General features: G+C 52.7%; 3 protein-coding genes across 3 annotated transcripts; 2 read left to right on the top strand and 1 right to left on the bottom strand.

The window, feature by feature from the left end:
- Positions 1 to 271: 271 nt before the first annotated feature.
- On the bottom strand, positions 272 to 2,044 carry HER10_EVM0013441 (FAD binding domain-containing protein). Its single transcript, XM_035482798.1, has 2 exons — positions 1,494 to 2,044; positions 272 to 1,427 (listed from the first exon to the last, which is right to left on the bottom strand). Exons 1-2 carry the CDS (start codon positions 1,787 to 1,789, stop codon positions 404 to 406), a joined length of 1,320 nt encoding a protein of 439 aa, XP_035339107.1. The 5' UTR covers positions 1,790 to 2,044; the 3' UTR covers positions 272 to 403.
- A 982-nt stretch (positions 2,045 to 3,026) lies between these two features.
- HER10_EVM0005585 (uncharacterized protein) lies at positions 3,027 to 4,674 on the top strand. The gene is made up of 2 exons (XM_035475194.1): positions 3,027 to 3,518; positions 3,603 to 4,674. The coding sequence occupies exons 1-2, from the start codon at positions 3,417 to 3,419 to the stop codon at positions 4,530 to 4,532; spliced, it is 1,032 nt and encodes a 343-aa protein (XP_035338362.1). The 5' UTR covers positions 3,027 to 3,416; the 3' UTR covers positions 4,533 to 4,674.
- A 1,066-nt stretch (positions 4,675 to 5,740) lies between these two features.
- On the top strand, positions 5,741 to 7,376 carry HER10_EVM0003215 (uncharacterized protein; the record flags this gene model as incomplete). The annotated part of the gene is made up of 9 exons (XM_035472899.1): positions 5,741 to 5,960; positions 6,014 to 6,043; positions 6,109 to 6,199; positions 6,256 to 6,297; positions 6,358 to 6,512; positions 6,578 to 6,615; positions 6,674 to 6,811; positions 6,866 to 7,285; positions 7,340 to 7,376. Exons 1-9 carry the CDS (start codon positions 5,853 to 5,855, stop codon positions 7,374 to 7,376), a joined length of 1,059 nt encoding a protein of 352 aa, XP_035338159.1. The 5' UTR covers positions 5,741 to 5,852.
- Positions 7,377 to 14,011: the final 6,635 nt, after the last annotated feature.

The raw sequence follows: 14,011 nt of genomic DNA, 5'->3' as shown, positions 1-14,011 counted from the left end.
CTAGTCTAGGTTTAGATCCGAGTCCTGGCCTTGAATGAACGTCTGTCAGAAGAGAACAGCGAGTGCGATGCATTTACCTTCGAGGCCCATGACTCTGTTCTGTAAGTCATTGCCTCCCACATAGTCGCTGAAATACTACTAAGGCACGGTGGAAGGAAATTTGGTTCAGCGAGCTTTGGCTCACTGGCTAGCAAAACGGAAGTGATAACGCTGTCCATATAAGTCACAGATGACAACGCAGAGCTTGAGGGGGAAACCCAAATTCTCTATCGCGGCTATTCGTACAAATTCTAGTCGTTCCCATCTATGTATCCAACTCCGGCTTCACGCTCGAATTAACATGCTCTAATAAGCTGAAATAAATAACCAGCAGAACAAAAGAAAACGGACGTAACGCCTCAAACTACTTCTCGCTCGGGAAAGGGGTCAACCACTTGTATCTGCCGTTGAAAACCTCCTTGGCCGGTACAAAGTCCAACACTTTCGCCTTCTGAATGGACGGAGACATGTTGAGCGTGAAGAAGATCTTCTGCACAAACGAGAACGCCATGACGTATCTCGCCATGATCCAGTCAAACGTCGACGCCCAGGCCTGCGACCTCGTCAACCGCGCCGACGCGTCCAAGTCCTTCTCTAAGAGAACGTGTCTCTCCTCGCAGTAGCTGTCAAAGAGCTTCTGCAGGTCGTCGGGGGAAGGGCTGTTGCCGTTGGCCGTGAGCTTCTGCAGCCGGTTGCAGACGGCGACGACGTCCTGGAGGCCGTTGTTGAATCCCAGGCCAGCGTTGGGGGTGAACTTGTGCACGGCATCGCCGACGAGCACGATGCGCCCGCCCCAACTCCAGTTCTTGCAGATGCCTTCCTCGAGACCGGCACCACCCGCGCTGTACCGCTCCTTGAAGACGTCCTTTACCGTGATGTTCTCCGCGACGGGCCAGTCGGCGAACCGCTCGGCGTACTCCTCGAGTTGCTCGGGCGTAAAGGAGATCCTCTCGGGGATGGGCGCGGTAAGCTTCTCGTAGAGGAAGATCCACCCCCGTTCTTTGCCAGTGAGGTACATGATGGACTTATCCTTGCTCTGCGTCTCGCACCCTTGACCGGCATCGGTGGGTCGCGGGAACGATGCCCACAAGCACTGGTACTGGATCTTGTACGGGTTGATCGGATCCCAGTCGCGGTTGGGGTCCTCGGCGAGGGCGAGCTTGCGCATCTGACGTCTGGTGGCGGAGTGGACGCCGTCGGCGCCGATGATCATGTTTCCAGAGTACGTTGAGCCGTCTTCGCAGGTCACCGTGACGCCCTTCTCGGTCGACTCGATGTTTGCGAGCTTCTTTCCGGTGAAGTAGCGCGCTCTTGCTGATTCGGGGAGGGTGTCGTAGAGGACCTGGATCAGGTGGGCACGGTGGAATGTGGTGAGGCCTGCGCCGTGACTGTAAGCAGCAGTTGTTAGCATGGGATTTCTACGCACTGAGAACGAGCAGTAGTTGACTACCTACTTCTTCATCATGTAGTCGCCAATCAGGTTTTGCTTGAACTTGTGGCCGTCGGAGGTGAATCCTGTGCCTGATGACAGTGTGTTGCCAATTTCCATGAGATTTTCGAGGATCCCAAGTTGATGGAACACACGCAAGGAGCCAGGACTGAGGACCAAGCTGGCACCAACATCATCGACAATGCTATCTCTTCTCTCAAGAACGACAAAGTCGATGCCAGCCTGCTGCAACACGTGTGCCGCCGTGATGCCACTCGGTCCGCCACCAACGACGATGACTTTGAAGGGTTGATCAGTCATGTTAATTAGAGTGAAGTGCTTTCAAATAGAATAGATCAAAAGAGCTGTGCTAGAATGTCTGTGATCTCTGAATACTCAGATTTGGGAAACCTCAGTCGCATCATCGTTGGTATTTCAATACAGTCCCGATGTAAGTGGCTCGATACCGAATTACCGCTTTTGGACATTTCGATGGAGCAAGTTCCACCACTTGCAACGTCACCTATAATGTCGGTGTCGTCGCGAACTCCTAGAGCCCTTGACTCCGCAGAGGTTCTGGACTCTGTTAAGCTGATGGAAATGCCCGCCGGGTCGTGGGTTTTTCCCGATTGACGCACATCGAAGGGACAAGTGCCATCAGGGCATCTGAGCGGGATTCGGGGCCTTAGAGGCCCTTCATGATTGCGTTCGCGAGAAGTTCCACGTCCAAGGATGACAGCCGCCTCGATATGCATAATCTGGGGTAACTAGTCATTCAGCTCGCATTTTGATAGGGGAAGTTAAAGGGGTATTCCAGGTCAAAGTTTCGGGAGCATTTTCTGATCGACGGGAGGCTCCACAGTCTTCGGTAAACCAAGTCCGCTTTGGGAAGTCTTTTCCACTGTTTGCCACCAGGATTTGTTGACGGAGACTCTTGAGTCTTGACAGTGCTTACGTCTACGGATGAACTTCGTCCAAATTTTGACAAGAGCTCGGTCTTTTGCCTGTCGTTCGACCATCGAGACTTCAGTTCGGATTGAAGCAACTTGGCGAACTTGGGACGCCGCGCACGTAATTTTTGGGCTGCAACGTGGCTGAGTGAAGTATGCTCCCTTACGATTCCACACAGCTCAGACTGCACAAAGAAGACCGTCAACTACGTAGTAACGAAACGCAATCTATGCAATCAAGCAAGCGGAAACTTCTATGGAGCTTGCACGTTTGAGTGACATCGGGCTGAGGTTTACTGTTTACAAACGAAAGTGGCTTGGGTGGCTGTGGGCCTGGCAGCCTGGGAGGCAATTCCCTCAAGGGATCTTATAAGTGCCGACCCCGTCTTTGTGGCTTATTACCACTAGGAGTGTGAGAGACGCGGCATGGAGCTCGGTGGTCGGCACCGTCGCGGGCCCGATTCAGGAATCCGGCTTCCGTTGATGGGGGAAACGTCATGCAGTCCGACGAGATTCCGTCCCCAGTGAGAAGATCTATCTACTCGTATTGTTTACATTAGTCAAATGCGCACAGCCTGTCTTTCCTGCTTACACAACGTGAGCATGATTTGTGATCGCCGTTTCGATGGAGCTGAGTCAATTTCGAAATGAGGCCTAAGTAGGTAACAAACTTGAGCGTATGGCCCATCGTCAACGGAGACCCAACGAGCCTGTCTAAGATTGTGGGTAGCGCCTTTAAGTTGTGAGTCTCTATAGCCCTGCCACCGAATGTTGCCAGAGTTTTCTGAACTCCTTGGCACTTTAGGTTCCCCATTTTCCTTCCATAAAAGATGTGAGAAGTCCGAAGTATTCACTCTTGCTAACTATAAGAGGCCCTTCTGGCTCGATGCTTCCCTTCACTCTACCTCTCTCCACCAATCAACCAATCTCCAGGGTGCTTCAGCGTCATCATCCGAACCTCTCATATCCTTTCGCCTCGGCTTCAGAGCAGCAGCAAGATGGGACGTCTTAGTAGCGGCTGCTGGGCACTATTGGTTGGAGCTACCTCCGCTGTGAGGTTCGACATCGTACCCGATACCACAGGTATAGACAGTCTCGGGGTAAGATACGATCCTTTCATTTGTTCTGAAATTTATCCAATGCAAGAAAGTAAGGAAATCAGTGCTGAAGACTAGTCCATCTAGTCGAACTTGCCAACTCTCTACTCCTTCCAGGAGTCTCAACTAGCCTCTGAACAATCAAACTCCTACTGGGCCGCATCCTTCGTCACAGCTTCCAATGACCGCCAGTATGCAATAATGTCTCAGCAGATGCCAACCGGCACCGGTCAGAGCATCTTCCAGTCGTCAATTCTGGATCTCGAAGACACCAGCAACTACTGGCTCACGGCTGGCCTCGCACCGCTGCAGGGAAACCTGACGATCAAGAACGGCCTGCTCGACATTGAAGTCGATGGTTCTGCCTTCAAGAGTGCTTCCAGTGACAGCTTCTCGTCGTTAAACACGTGGGGTGAGTACGACACATACGCGTTCAACCTCACCTTTGACGCCTCCTCGCCCGTCATACTCAACGGCGGCGTCGGTCGCTTCCGTTGGGGAACCGGAACCACCACGCAATGGTCGCTGCCGAGCTGCAAGACCCAGGGCTCCTTCACCATCAACGGAACCGCACTCGAGATCGACCCCACGCGATCCTTGACCTGGTACGATCGCCAGCACGGCGTTGGCGGCCCCAACAACTTCACCTGGTTCGGACTCAACTTCCCTGGCGGCATCAGAGCCAGTATCTGGTACTCCAACACCGCAGAGCCTAGTCAGCAGCTGCGCTTCGCTACCATTCGTGCCGAGGACGGGCTTCATCTTGTTCGCTTCAAGATGACCCCGGGAAACGCGACGACATGGACATCCCCGGTCACGAACACGACGTACGCCCAGGACTGGAAGCTCTCCTTCGACAATGGTGACTCCCTTTCCATCAAAAGCATTCGCCAGGATCAGGAGAAGGGCTCAGGCGCGGGTAGGTTCTACAGCGGAGTCGTGGAGGCGGAAGGGAGTCTTTTCGGCCAAGAGAAGGGCTTTGGCTTTGTGGATATCGTTCCGAAGCTGAGCTTGTAGACGGTGAGTCGGTAAGGGGAGAGGTGATCAGCCAATCTGGTATGCGTAGTATCCGAGCATAATGAACCGAATGCTGAGAAGCGAACGGGGCTTGTTTCATGATACCGGTGCCGAAATGCCATCTGCTATCGTACGAAGACCATCTTGCGGGTGTTGTAGAAGATAGTTATCTACAATATTCATCAGTCTAAGTAATAACAACAGTGAGCCTCTTGACGAGCTTCCATGTCGTCCTAGTTCCTATGGTGACATGGTGTAAGTCGAATCTTTCCGCAAATGACAAGCCGAATCAAGGTTCCAGTGAAACTTAGGCAGCTCGTCAACAAACAAGAAGACAGTCGTAGCCGCCATATCTCATCAAGGAGGCTAGGATACTAGCAGCCTCCTAATACTTTTATACTGTTTGAGTGACTAAATTATGTGGAATCTCAATTCTCCCCAGATATCCGATATGAGGTGGTTATTACTCGTTCGTCCCAAATGGCTACCTACTCATGCCAAAATCAAGAGGTGCGTATGGAATGTCGTCACCCGGGAAGAAGCACGGCACACAATCCCGAGGCTTACTTGAAGTTACATGGCATGATATGTTTTTTACGATAGACAATCGCACTCCTGTACCTCTGGTCTCAGTACTGGATTGCCGGTCTCATCACTCGACAGGCTGGTGCCTCTTCTACTGGACGCATCAATCACATATCACTAGACAGAAGAGCAGCAATCGCACGCTGGACAAGGTCTAGAATAGCCTGCTGCCGACATCCTGCATCCAGGTTCACTGGAGACGTTGGAAGCGCGGCAGGACAACACACTGGACCCAGAAGGGGACACCAGCCCGTGACGCACACTCCAAAGGAAAACATCAAGATGCAACGGATTATAAGCTCAAAGAAGGGATAGTAGTAAATGCAAAAGATGCACCACTGTGCCGCGTCACAAACAACACTCCTTCCTAGTGGGGGATAGTATTTCAACAGGCTGGTAGATTTCCCAATAACCAACAGCAACGACGCGGCCATATTACCGACGTTGGAAAGCCTCTCACGGGACTCATATCCTCTTCCAACATGCAGCATGTTCCCTATCTGCAGGTAACGTCTCCACGCGGCCGGATCCTTGTCGTGAAAGTGGCCTGTTGGTTGCAAACCTGCATAATTGTCTCCAGCCAAGGAGAGGGGTAACAAGATGGACATGTCACTTTGCAACGTGATAAAATGTCGAAAATTGCCGAGCTTGATTATCTCAAGAGCGTCACAGTATTCATCGTCGTACCAAAGTACCACCTTGCACTAGCAATTCACCAAGAAAAAGGGGTTCACGATGAGTGCCACGAACCAAGCGCCAGCCAGCGTGCCGACTGCTGAGCCCGCGGCTCAGCCTCAGCCCGAGACTGAGACCGAACACGGTGTTGTGATTGCGGCCGAGGAGGTAATGCGACCGGAATCTAAGACTGTTCACATTCTAATGTGTTGTTCTTCTAGTTCACAGATGACAGCTCTTCCGTCCACCAGGTGAGTATATGAAGCCTTGTTTCCAACCCCAGGTCGCCAGCTTGAAGTTCTCACCAAGTGAGAAGAGTATCGCGTCCTCGACGACAAGTCTGAGCAGTTCTATCCTCGACTATAGAACCGAGAATGGAAGAACGTATCACAAATACAAGGACGGCAGTGAGTTCATATCTCAGCCAATGCCGATGGCATGCAGCGCAATCTGACCAGCCTAGAATACTGGATACCGAATGACGAAAGAGAAAACGAGCGACTTGGTGTGTATTATTCGGCCTCTTTCCTCACGCACGTATGACACTGACAAGACCGCTGGCCAGATGTTCAACACAACTTGTTCGTCCGTACTTTCCGAGGTCGACTGGGAAACGCTCCGCCCACCGATCCGGGAGCCAAGGTCGGACGGGTCCTAGACATTGGGACGGGCAGCGGTATCTGGGCCATTGACTTTGGCGAGGAGCACCCCGAAGCTGAGGTAAAGATAACTCGGCATGAGAATGACCATGGCATTGACCTTGTACTGATTCATTTGCGGGGTAGATTCTCGGTGTCGACCTTTCTGCCGCGCAGCCAGACTTGTGTGTTTGACCCCGTGTTGATGGAACGATGTATCACAGGCTAACTGCTGGGTGACAGCGTTCCGCCCAACGTCCGCTTCGAAATCGACGATGTTGAAGAACCTTGGATCTTTTCGGACCGCTTCGATTACATCCACAGTCGAATGATGACGTGGAGTATTTCCAATTGGAAGAAGCTCTTCAAGCAGTGTTACGAGTGAGTCTCCCTATGACATCTCATGAAGGTGTACCCTGACGTATGAATTCTCAGCAATTTGAATCCCGGAGGATACCTGGAGGCAAACGAGGGCAACATCGTGCCCTTATCGGACGACGGCACCCTCAAAGATGACTCGGCGCTCATGAAGAGCGTACGCCTCTGGGAATCGGCCGCCGAGATCTTTGGTCGTCCGTTCGAGGATACGAGACGCCTCAAGGACTTCATGGAAGAGGTCGGCTTCGAGGATGTTCACATTCTCAAATACAAGTGGCCCACAAACACCTGGCCCAAGGACCCTCACTACAAGGACCTCGGCGCGTGGAGCTACGAGCACGTCTCGCTCGCCTGGGAGGGTTTCCTGATGGCGCCCCTGACGCGCGCGCACAACTGGACGAGGGAGGAGGCCCTCGTGCATATCATGGAGGCGCGGAGGGACTTGTCGGATAGAACGATCCACGCTTACTTCAACGTGTGAGTGAAAATCAATCCCCTTGCCTTGGAAGCTTTCTTGTTGACGTTTGATAGCTGGTCTATTTACGGAAGAAAGCCTCTGAACGGCTGATGCTGCAGAAAGCTGAGCAAGAGTAGTCCGTTTTTGTTGTCATCAGTCTCTAGATCTTCTACTGGAGGACGAACTAAGGGCGACAGCTGGCGATACCTCAGTCACTGGGAACCTTTTTACATGCGTAGATGAGAACGAGTTGGGCACCATCATGGTTCGGACAGTTGGCAGAAGACAAGATGATACGGGCCATAGCCTTTCATTTTCTATTTTTTGAGCGTTATCCTGCCGATGGCAGTATCTTATCTGCCGCATTAAGATTTAATGTTCGTCATGAAGAAAGCTCCGGTAGGTCCGTTCAACTGAGTAAGCTGGGCTTGATCACTGAGGTTGCTGTATTTCATCACTTGACAACATGCCCCCCCTGAAGTGAGAACGAGGCTATCTGTTACTGTTCAAAGGTACTTGGTAAGCTACAGGCGTAACTTATCTTCCAAAACACAGCATGCCGATGCGTATCGCGCAAGGCCAATAGCTCTTCACAATGTGCTGTCACTAATGATACAAGAATTTCGTCCTGTCAATGAGTCAATTTAGAAAAGGCAGCCTGTTTAAACGCGGCTACAACATATAAGATTCTTCTCATGACATGGACAAAGCGATCAGTCAGAGACAACTTCGAAGTTTACATTTACGAATACGCGTGCCCGACGCCGCGAACCGAGAGAGGTGCTAGGCAGTTGAAGCTCAATATCTTGCGCAACAGCCGCGAACCGTGATGCGGTTTCTGTCTACTGTAAGTGGCCAGCTTCACCTATCATTCAACTCCATGGCGTGAAAGATAGAATGAGAATAGCAGCCATATGGATGGAGCGCTCGAATTCAAGAGAACGGTTTATTTTCGAAGCTCAGTCTACAGACAATAAGGGTATTGCGCTTACCTCAAGGACGACATGTCCGAATCACTGAGTCTCGTTACAATGTTGCTGCGGCAAACACTACAGCCTCACCACTACTATCGACTTTGACAAAAACAGAGGCAATTTCGTTCGTTCAATCATTCAGCATGAACGATCAGGCAAAAATCAAATAGCAATAAGCTTTGCGCCGGAACTGCAAAAGAGAAACGCCCAATGCGAAGGTGGAATTCAACCACTGTAACTCCCCGAGGTGGGCTCGAACCACCAACCTCCAGATTAACAGTCTGACGCGCTAGCCAATTGTGCCATCGGGGATTTGAGCTTATTTTTTGCTGAAATTTTCGGAGGACTTTGCGTTTATCAATGCAGTAATCAGCCTAAGGTAGGGTGGGCGACGGCCGTGGCAGCTCGACCTCCTCGGAACCTATCCGAAAGCGAACCCGCAGAACGGGGGGTAAGCTGGTTGCCGGAAACAAGCGAAAGGGAAAATGAACCGAACGGCGCGAGTCCGACTTTCTCGACTCTCGATTGTCCCTAGGGCCCTAAGGGTAGGTGATTGTCTTTCTTTCCCCACGCCAAATAAGCCCCGACTTCTAAGAATAAAACCTACCCTACGTGCTACCTTACCTTACCTGCTAGGTATAATTCCGTACCCCCATGCACCGGGGAGAAAAAACCAAAAGAACACGAACAAAGAAAACGCGAGAATAGAAAGATAGGTAGCAGAGAAGATGCGATTCATATTGCCTGCTCGACGTCGCACACGCAGATCTCAATTTCGACGAGCTTTTTTCAGCCCTCTTTTTTTCAGCTCGTTCTCTGCCTCTATCTCTCCCCAAAGTCTTTCTTCCTCCATGTGCTGCTAATCCCGCCAAAGAAAAGCCACCAAAAGCCTAGCGGTGCCAGCCCGGAAGGCCACAAGGCGGCGTCTAGCGGAGATGCCAAAATGACTGGCGCAGAAACAACCCGTGAATCACACTCACACATCCTGTCGGGTCATCCATCGGCCATCCATGATCCCGCCCCCGGAAGCTTGAAGGGGGGGCTTCTGGGGCCTTGAGGCTCGCCGCGTCGGCTCCCACCTCCAGGCCCCCCTCAGGGGCCTTTTTCGACTTCATACCTACCTCGTCCCATCGAAACAAGGCGCGCGCCCGCGAAACCGTTAAGATTTGGTTCCCTCCTCTGCGTCCTTCGTGCCTTGCCAAGAAGCGGGAGAGCGGGCGCTGAGTAGGGACCAATATTCCTTCCAAACGGTCTGAGCTTCCGTCCACGTCTGTTTGACTGAACATTAGGAAGCTGGCCTTCTCTTTAGACTTTGACGCTTTCCCCCGAGCAATCATCTCGCCCCACTAACGTCAAAGAGGTTCAGGATTACCGTGATACCCGGTACATCCCAAAATCGCCATCATGGTTCGATTTTTCCCATCCCTTAACGAGATGAGTGAGTGATCCATGAGGTCTAGCTAGCATATCAGGCGTCTGCGGAATTCCGTCCGTCCACACACCAGTCACCAGAGGGACGCTTGTCGGCCGAAGCTTGTCAGCGCCTCGCGTCTAACTCGCTTCTTTTGCTGTCTTATTTTACCGCCTCTCGCCACCCATCCAAAGGAAGCCACTTGGCGAGGGCAGGGCTAATTTTATAGAGTTTGACGTCGTGTCAGTTTCGGGAATGGGGGACCTATGGTGAAAATGTAGCGTGAGTGAGTAAGTGAGTGAGGGCGCAAGCGTGTGAGCGTCAAGCATGTGTTGCTTTGCGTGTGTGACGCCGCACCGCCGCCATGCGTCCTTTTTCACAGTGAGAGGCTATGTCTGCGCTAAATCATTCATCAGATTCAACGGTCTCCTTTTCGGTGCCGTAAGTGCCGAAGTAGATGCCCAGATCCGCTGGAAGAGGGAGCCGCCGCCGAAACCGTCCTTCTCAGCTTGATCCGATGTCTCGTCTCATCGAGAAAAGTTGGGGAAAAAGGGGGCGCTGTCTGGGCGTGCGGTGCACCAGACGACCACCACCGTACTCCTCCAGGTCCGTGATGCCTTCAACATCCGCCCGCAGCTAGGTTGATCGCCGTTGCCGCCTCCCCTCCCCTGAGTCCATGGCAGTGGTGTAGGTAGGCACGGGATGCGCCGGTTTCGAGAATTGGGATCCAGGCCAAGCCTCACACACACCCACTCCATGATCCATCAACTTTCAAATATTCCGAAAGTTTGACGTGTCTGGGTAATGCCGGCTCATCGCGGATACCAGATTCCCGGTTGCCTAGACTAGCTGCGAGCGTGGTGTTCGGTACCACACAAAGCTGTCAAGTTAAAACCAAAAAGAAAAGGAACCAAAAAGTGCCTCAAAAGCTTCCATGGAATGAACTCCGGATAAGGGAACCTGACTCGCGGACAAAGTGTAAATGCGCCCCGCGTCTGGTTGACGACCGCAACGACATTCGCTGGTCTAGCCATCACGTTAGCCACAAATGGGACGATTTGGCGAGGGACGGAACCAAAGAGATGACCTACTAGTAGTATGTAGGTAGTGTAGAGAGAGGCACGCCGCGCATACCCGTCTCAGAAAACAAAGTTTATCATGTCCGATAGTCTGGCAGACTTTCAGACTTTCCAGAAACCTTGTGGCGCGTGTCAGCCGATGTGAGTGGTGCGGATGACAAGAGCAGGGCGTTAGTAACGCGCCACACCGTAGCCCAGCGTCAAACGTTTTGGGGCAGCAACCCTCAAAGGAATCCGTTAGTTGCGTGCTCTTGGTGCGCCAAACGCTCTTGATATGACGACCAAGTCATGCCATCCCGCAATGGCAACCTACCTTAGGCAATCCACCACCAGCACCCAACCAGCCAACCAACTAACCTCCATTTCGAAAACAGATTGGTCACTTTTGAAAGGGGGGGCATTCCCGCGAGGCTACTAACAAGGTTGCCATCAACCCGGGCCAACTGTCCAAGGGCCATTTCCCGACGCTAGGAAGTCATGTCTGCATATCACTCTAATGCATCATCATCTGGAGTTGGTTTGCCGTCTCTCTCTCACACACACTGCACCTTTCCTGAACGACAACGGGATCGAGTGAAAGAGACTTCCACGCCACTCCGGATTCTCACCGGGTGATCCGTATGCCTATCAAACACTGGCTTGCGGGTTGGAGAACGGCAGAGGCCCCAAGGTGGCAAACGGTTGGACCCTGGTGACGGGAGTTTAACTGCATCAAGCCCTTGATGAGGGTCTTGAGAGATTTCTCGGGCCAGGGCATAGGGCTTGACTATCATTGGGCACCTGTCCGAGAAAATGGTTCATTGGGAATCTTTGTTAAATGCCCTCGGAGGGACTAACATGGCAGGACAGTTGCTAGACACCATCGACGGGGTTCCGTCATCCGCCAAGCCATACTCAAATTACATAGTCTCAATCAAACTGGTGATGGTACTCCCACACGTCGCAGCATGTTGTAGAAATCTGAGAGATCGCGATCTCGTTGTTGATCAACGACATGTCACCGAAGCACACGGCTTCCTATCCAGAGAGGGGAGGTGATGGGATGATCCGCACTCTATCGGAGACACAGAACTGCATCCCAAGGATCGGGGCATGAACGTCTCACACTTTACTTCATTTCCTGCCAGAGAGCGGAAACCCACGCAGCGCCATCATGGCGAGCGATGATCTCGCCAATCTCGGGCTTGGGGCATGCAGAAGTTGCAGTTGTGGATGCTAGCGTGTAGAGTTGGTACACCGCAAGGTGGTAGACTAACGGAGCGGTGGACGTCTTGCGCTCAGAAGCTGCGCATGTGCTGCAGAAGACATTCGCCAGTATTGGGCCGGCCGTGCTGTGGCTTTCGCAGCACAGCAGAGGCCGTACAACGTTGCTTGATGATCTATGGTCTTGTGTGCAAGAAGCCGTCGAGAGATCGGGTGAGGCGTTCCGGCCGGGACGCAGTGACCGAAGGAAAGGAGACAAGCCAGGAAAAGGGGGGCTCCATTGAGGGGGAGATTGACGGATGGCGGATGTTGTGACAAATGCTTGAGGTGCAGCAGATGGATATGTCGTTCGACAAAACATCAGGAACTTTTCCCCCTTGCACGCGTCGAAGATCATGGAACCCTATACACTACAAGGCCCCCCCCCCCCTGAAGCCAAGGACAGAGCGAACCTGACAACCATCAGGTCAAGCAGCCAACAGATACGCGCACAGAGAAGCCCAAGCGGTGTTATCGAGCACGTGGAGGCAACAAGGTGACTGACGGCTGGCAGGGCGGACCCAACTCAGACCCGTTGGGGACTAAGTTGCGTTCAGCCACAGACCGACCGAGGCAAAGAAATGGCGTTCGACGGCCGCGGGGTGCGCTTGTTCTGCGGTAACCCATGTGCCTGGAGCCGGTGAATAGCGAAAAAAGTTGGCGTGTTGACCTAGCTGCGCCGAGTAAAGTGTCGATAATGAGTATAGGCCGAGTCAGAGAGACACAGCGTCGATCAGGTTCGACCGTATCATTGTCGACCATGGAAGCGCCAGACGTTAGGCTTTGGGAAACAAAAGCCAAGGCGAATTAGGTGCCAAGAGGGTGGTCAAGCCGTCCCGGCGGCCACGATTCGTTCCACGAGGCCAGCGACCGGTCGTTCTTAGCTCGCAGCGCTTGTCATGCTGTGAACTGTCATAGCCCTGGTCACAGGTCAGTGGTGGAAACCCTCTACGAATCGTCTTGGAGTGGCTTTCTTAGCCTCGGTCTTGCAGCATACAAGTGGCATGCAAGTATCCAGCCTTCACCCAAGCAACGGAAAGTTTTCAAGTATGAGATATAGTTGGGGAACAGGCATAAGAACCAGGATTGCGTGACTGTGCCTCGGGAAGGACTAGCGGCCCATGGCGAGAGTCGAGCAAGAGACACCGGGCTCGCGGAGAGCGGAGACAAGGTCGAAAGCGCGGGTTGAGACGGCGATGACCTCCGAAGAGCTTGCTAGGATGAGGAGCAGAGGTTGTCACAAGGCCGGGGCTTGGCAACGGCGGCCGGGGGTTGGAAGTTGGGCTCCAGAGTACATAGAGCAAAAAGGTATTTTCGTTGGCTCATGGAAATGGCGTCTGTTAGGATGGTGGAGAGAGTTGAGAGAGGTGGGCACGGCACGAGAAAAGTCGGACTTCGGGTTCAACTTCCAGGGCCCATAGACGACGGGCCAAGGCCGGCGAGGTAGTGCTGCTTCTCTGCATGGTGTAGCAAGCAGCTCTGGGTTGGTATCCGCAGTGTGAACATGGTCAGGTCAGGTTAGGCCCATGGCGGTGATGCTCGCTCGGTGTGTATAAGGTAGGTAAGGTATCCGTTGGTAAGTGTGGGAACTCTTGAGTGCGAGCCTGCCTGCGAAGGACGGGCCCAGGAGTCGGGTAGAGATGGATGGACAAACTATCCGTGAGGTAACCGTATGTGTGTAGCAGATTACTAGTGTATCGGGTCGTGCCAACTTTCAGGGAAGAGGCAGATGAAGGAGGCATTAGGGCCATTGCTGCTCGCTTCTTCCTGCCCTGTCCTGGGCGAGGGTATGGTTGGTCTTGCTGCAGTTCAAGGGTCGTCGTTGCTGTATCGGTATCCGTACATGCGGTATACCTAAGGTAGGTAAGGTAAGGTATGTATTGTTGGAGACTTGGAGTTGCAGACTTGCAGTTGAGTGACCAGTTGCTGTGGTGGACAGTGGAGGTCAAAAAAGAACTGAAGGGCGCTAGATGGACAAGGCAAAGCGCAGATTTCGTTTGACACCAACCCGAGGTAGGTAAGGGCCGCAAGGCCTGTGGT

The sequence above is a fragment of the Colletotrichum scovillei genome, assembly GCF_011075155.1.
Source record: "Colletotrichum scovillei strain TJNH1 chromosome Unknown Contig00001, whole genome shotgun sequence".
Classification (NCBI taxonomy): Eukaryota; Fungi; Ascomycota; class Sordariomycetes; order Glomerellales; family Glomerellaceae; genus Colletotrichum; species Colletotrichum scovillei.
This window is presented reverse-complemented; position numbering and strand designations above follow the sequence as displayed.

Excerpts from the sequence above, each read along its gene's own strand:
- HER10_EVM0013441 (XM_035482798.1), bottom strand. The coding sequence starts at position 1,789 with ATGACTGATCAACCCTTCAAAGTCATCGTCGTTGGTGGCGGACCGAGT. Across the intron at positions 1,428-1,493 it reads GGCGACTACATGATGAAGAA|TCACGGCGCAGGCCTCACCA; the intron begins GTAGGTAGTCAA and ends TGCTGCTTACAG.
- HER10_EVM0005585 (XM_035475194.1), top strand. The coding sequence starts at position 3,417 with ATGGGACGTCTTAGTAGCGGCTGCTGGGCACTATTGGTTGGAGCTACC. Across the intron at positions 3,519-3,602 it reads CAGGTATAGACAGTCTCGGG|TCGAACTTGCCAACTCTCTA; the intron begins GTAAGATACGAT and ends TAGTCCATCTAG.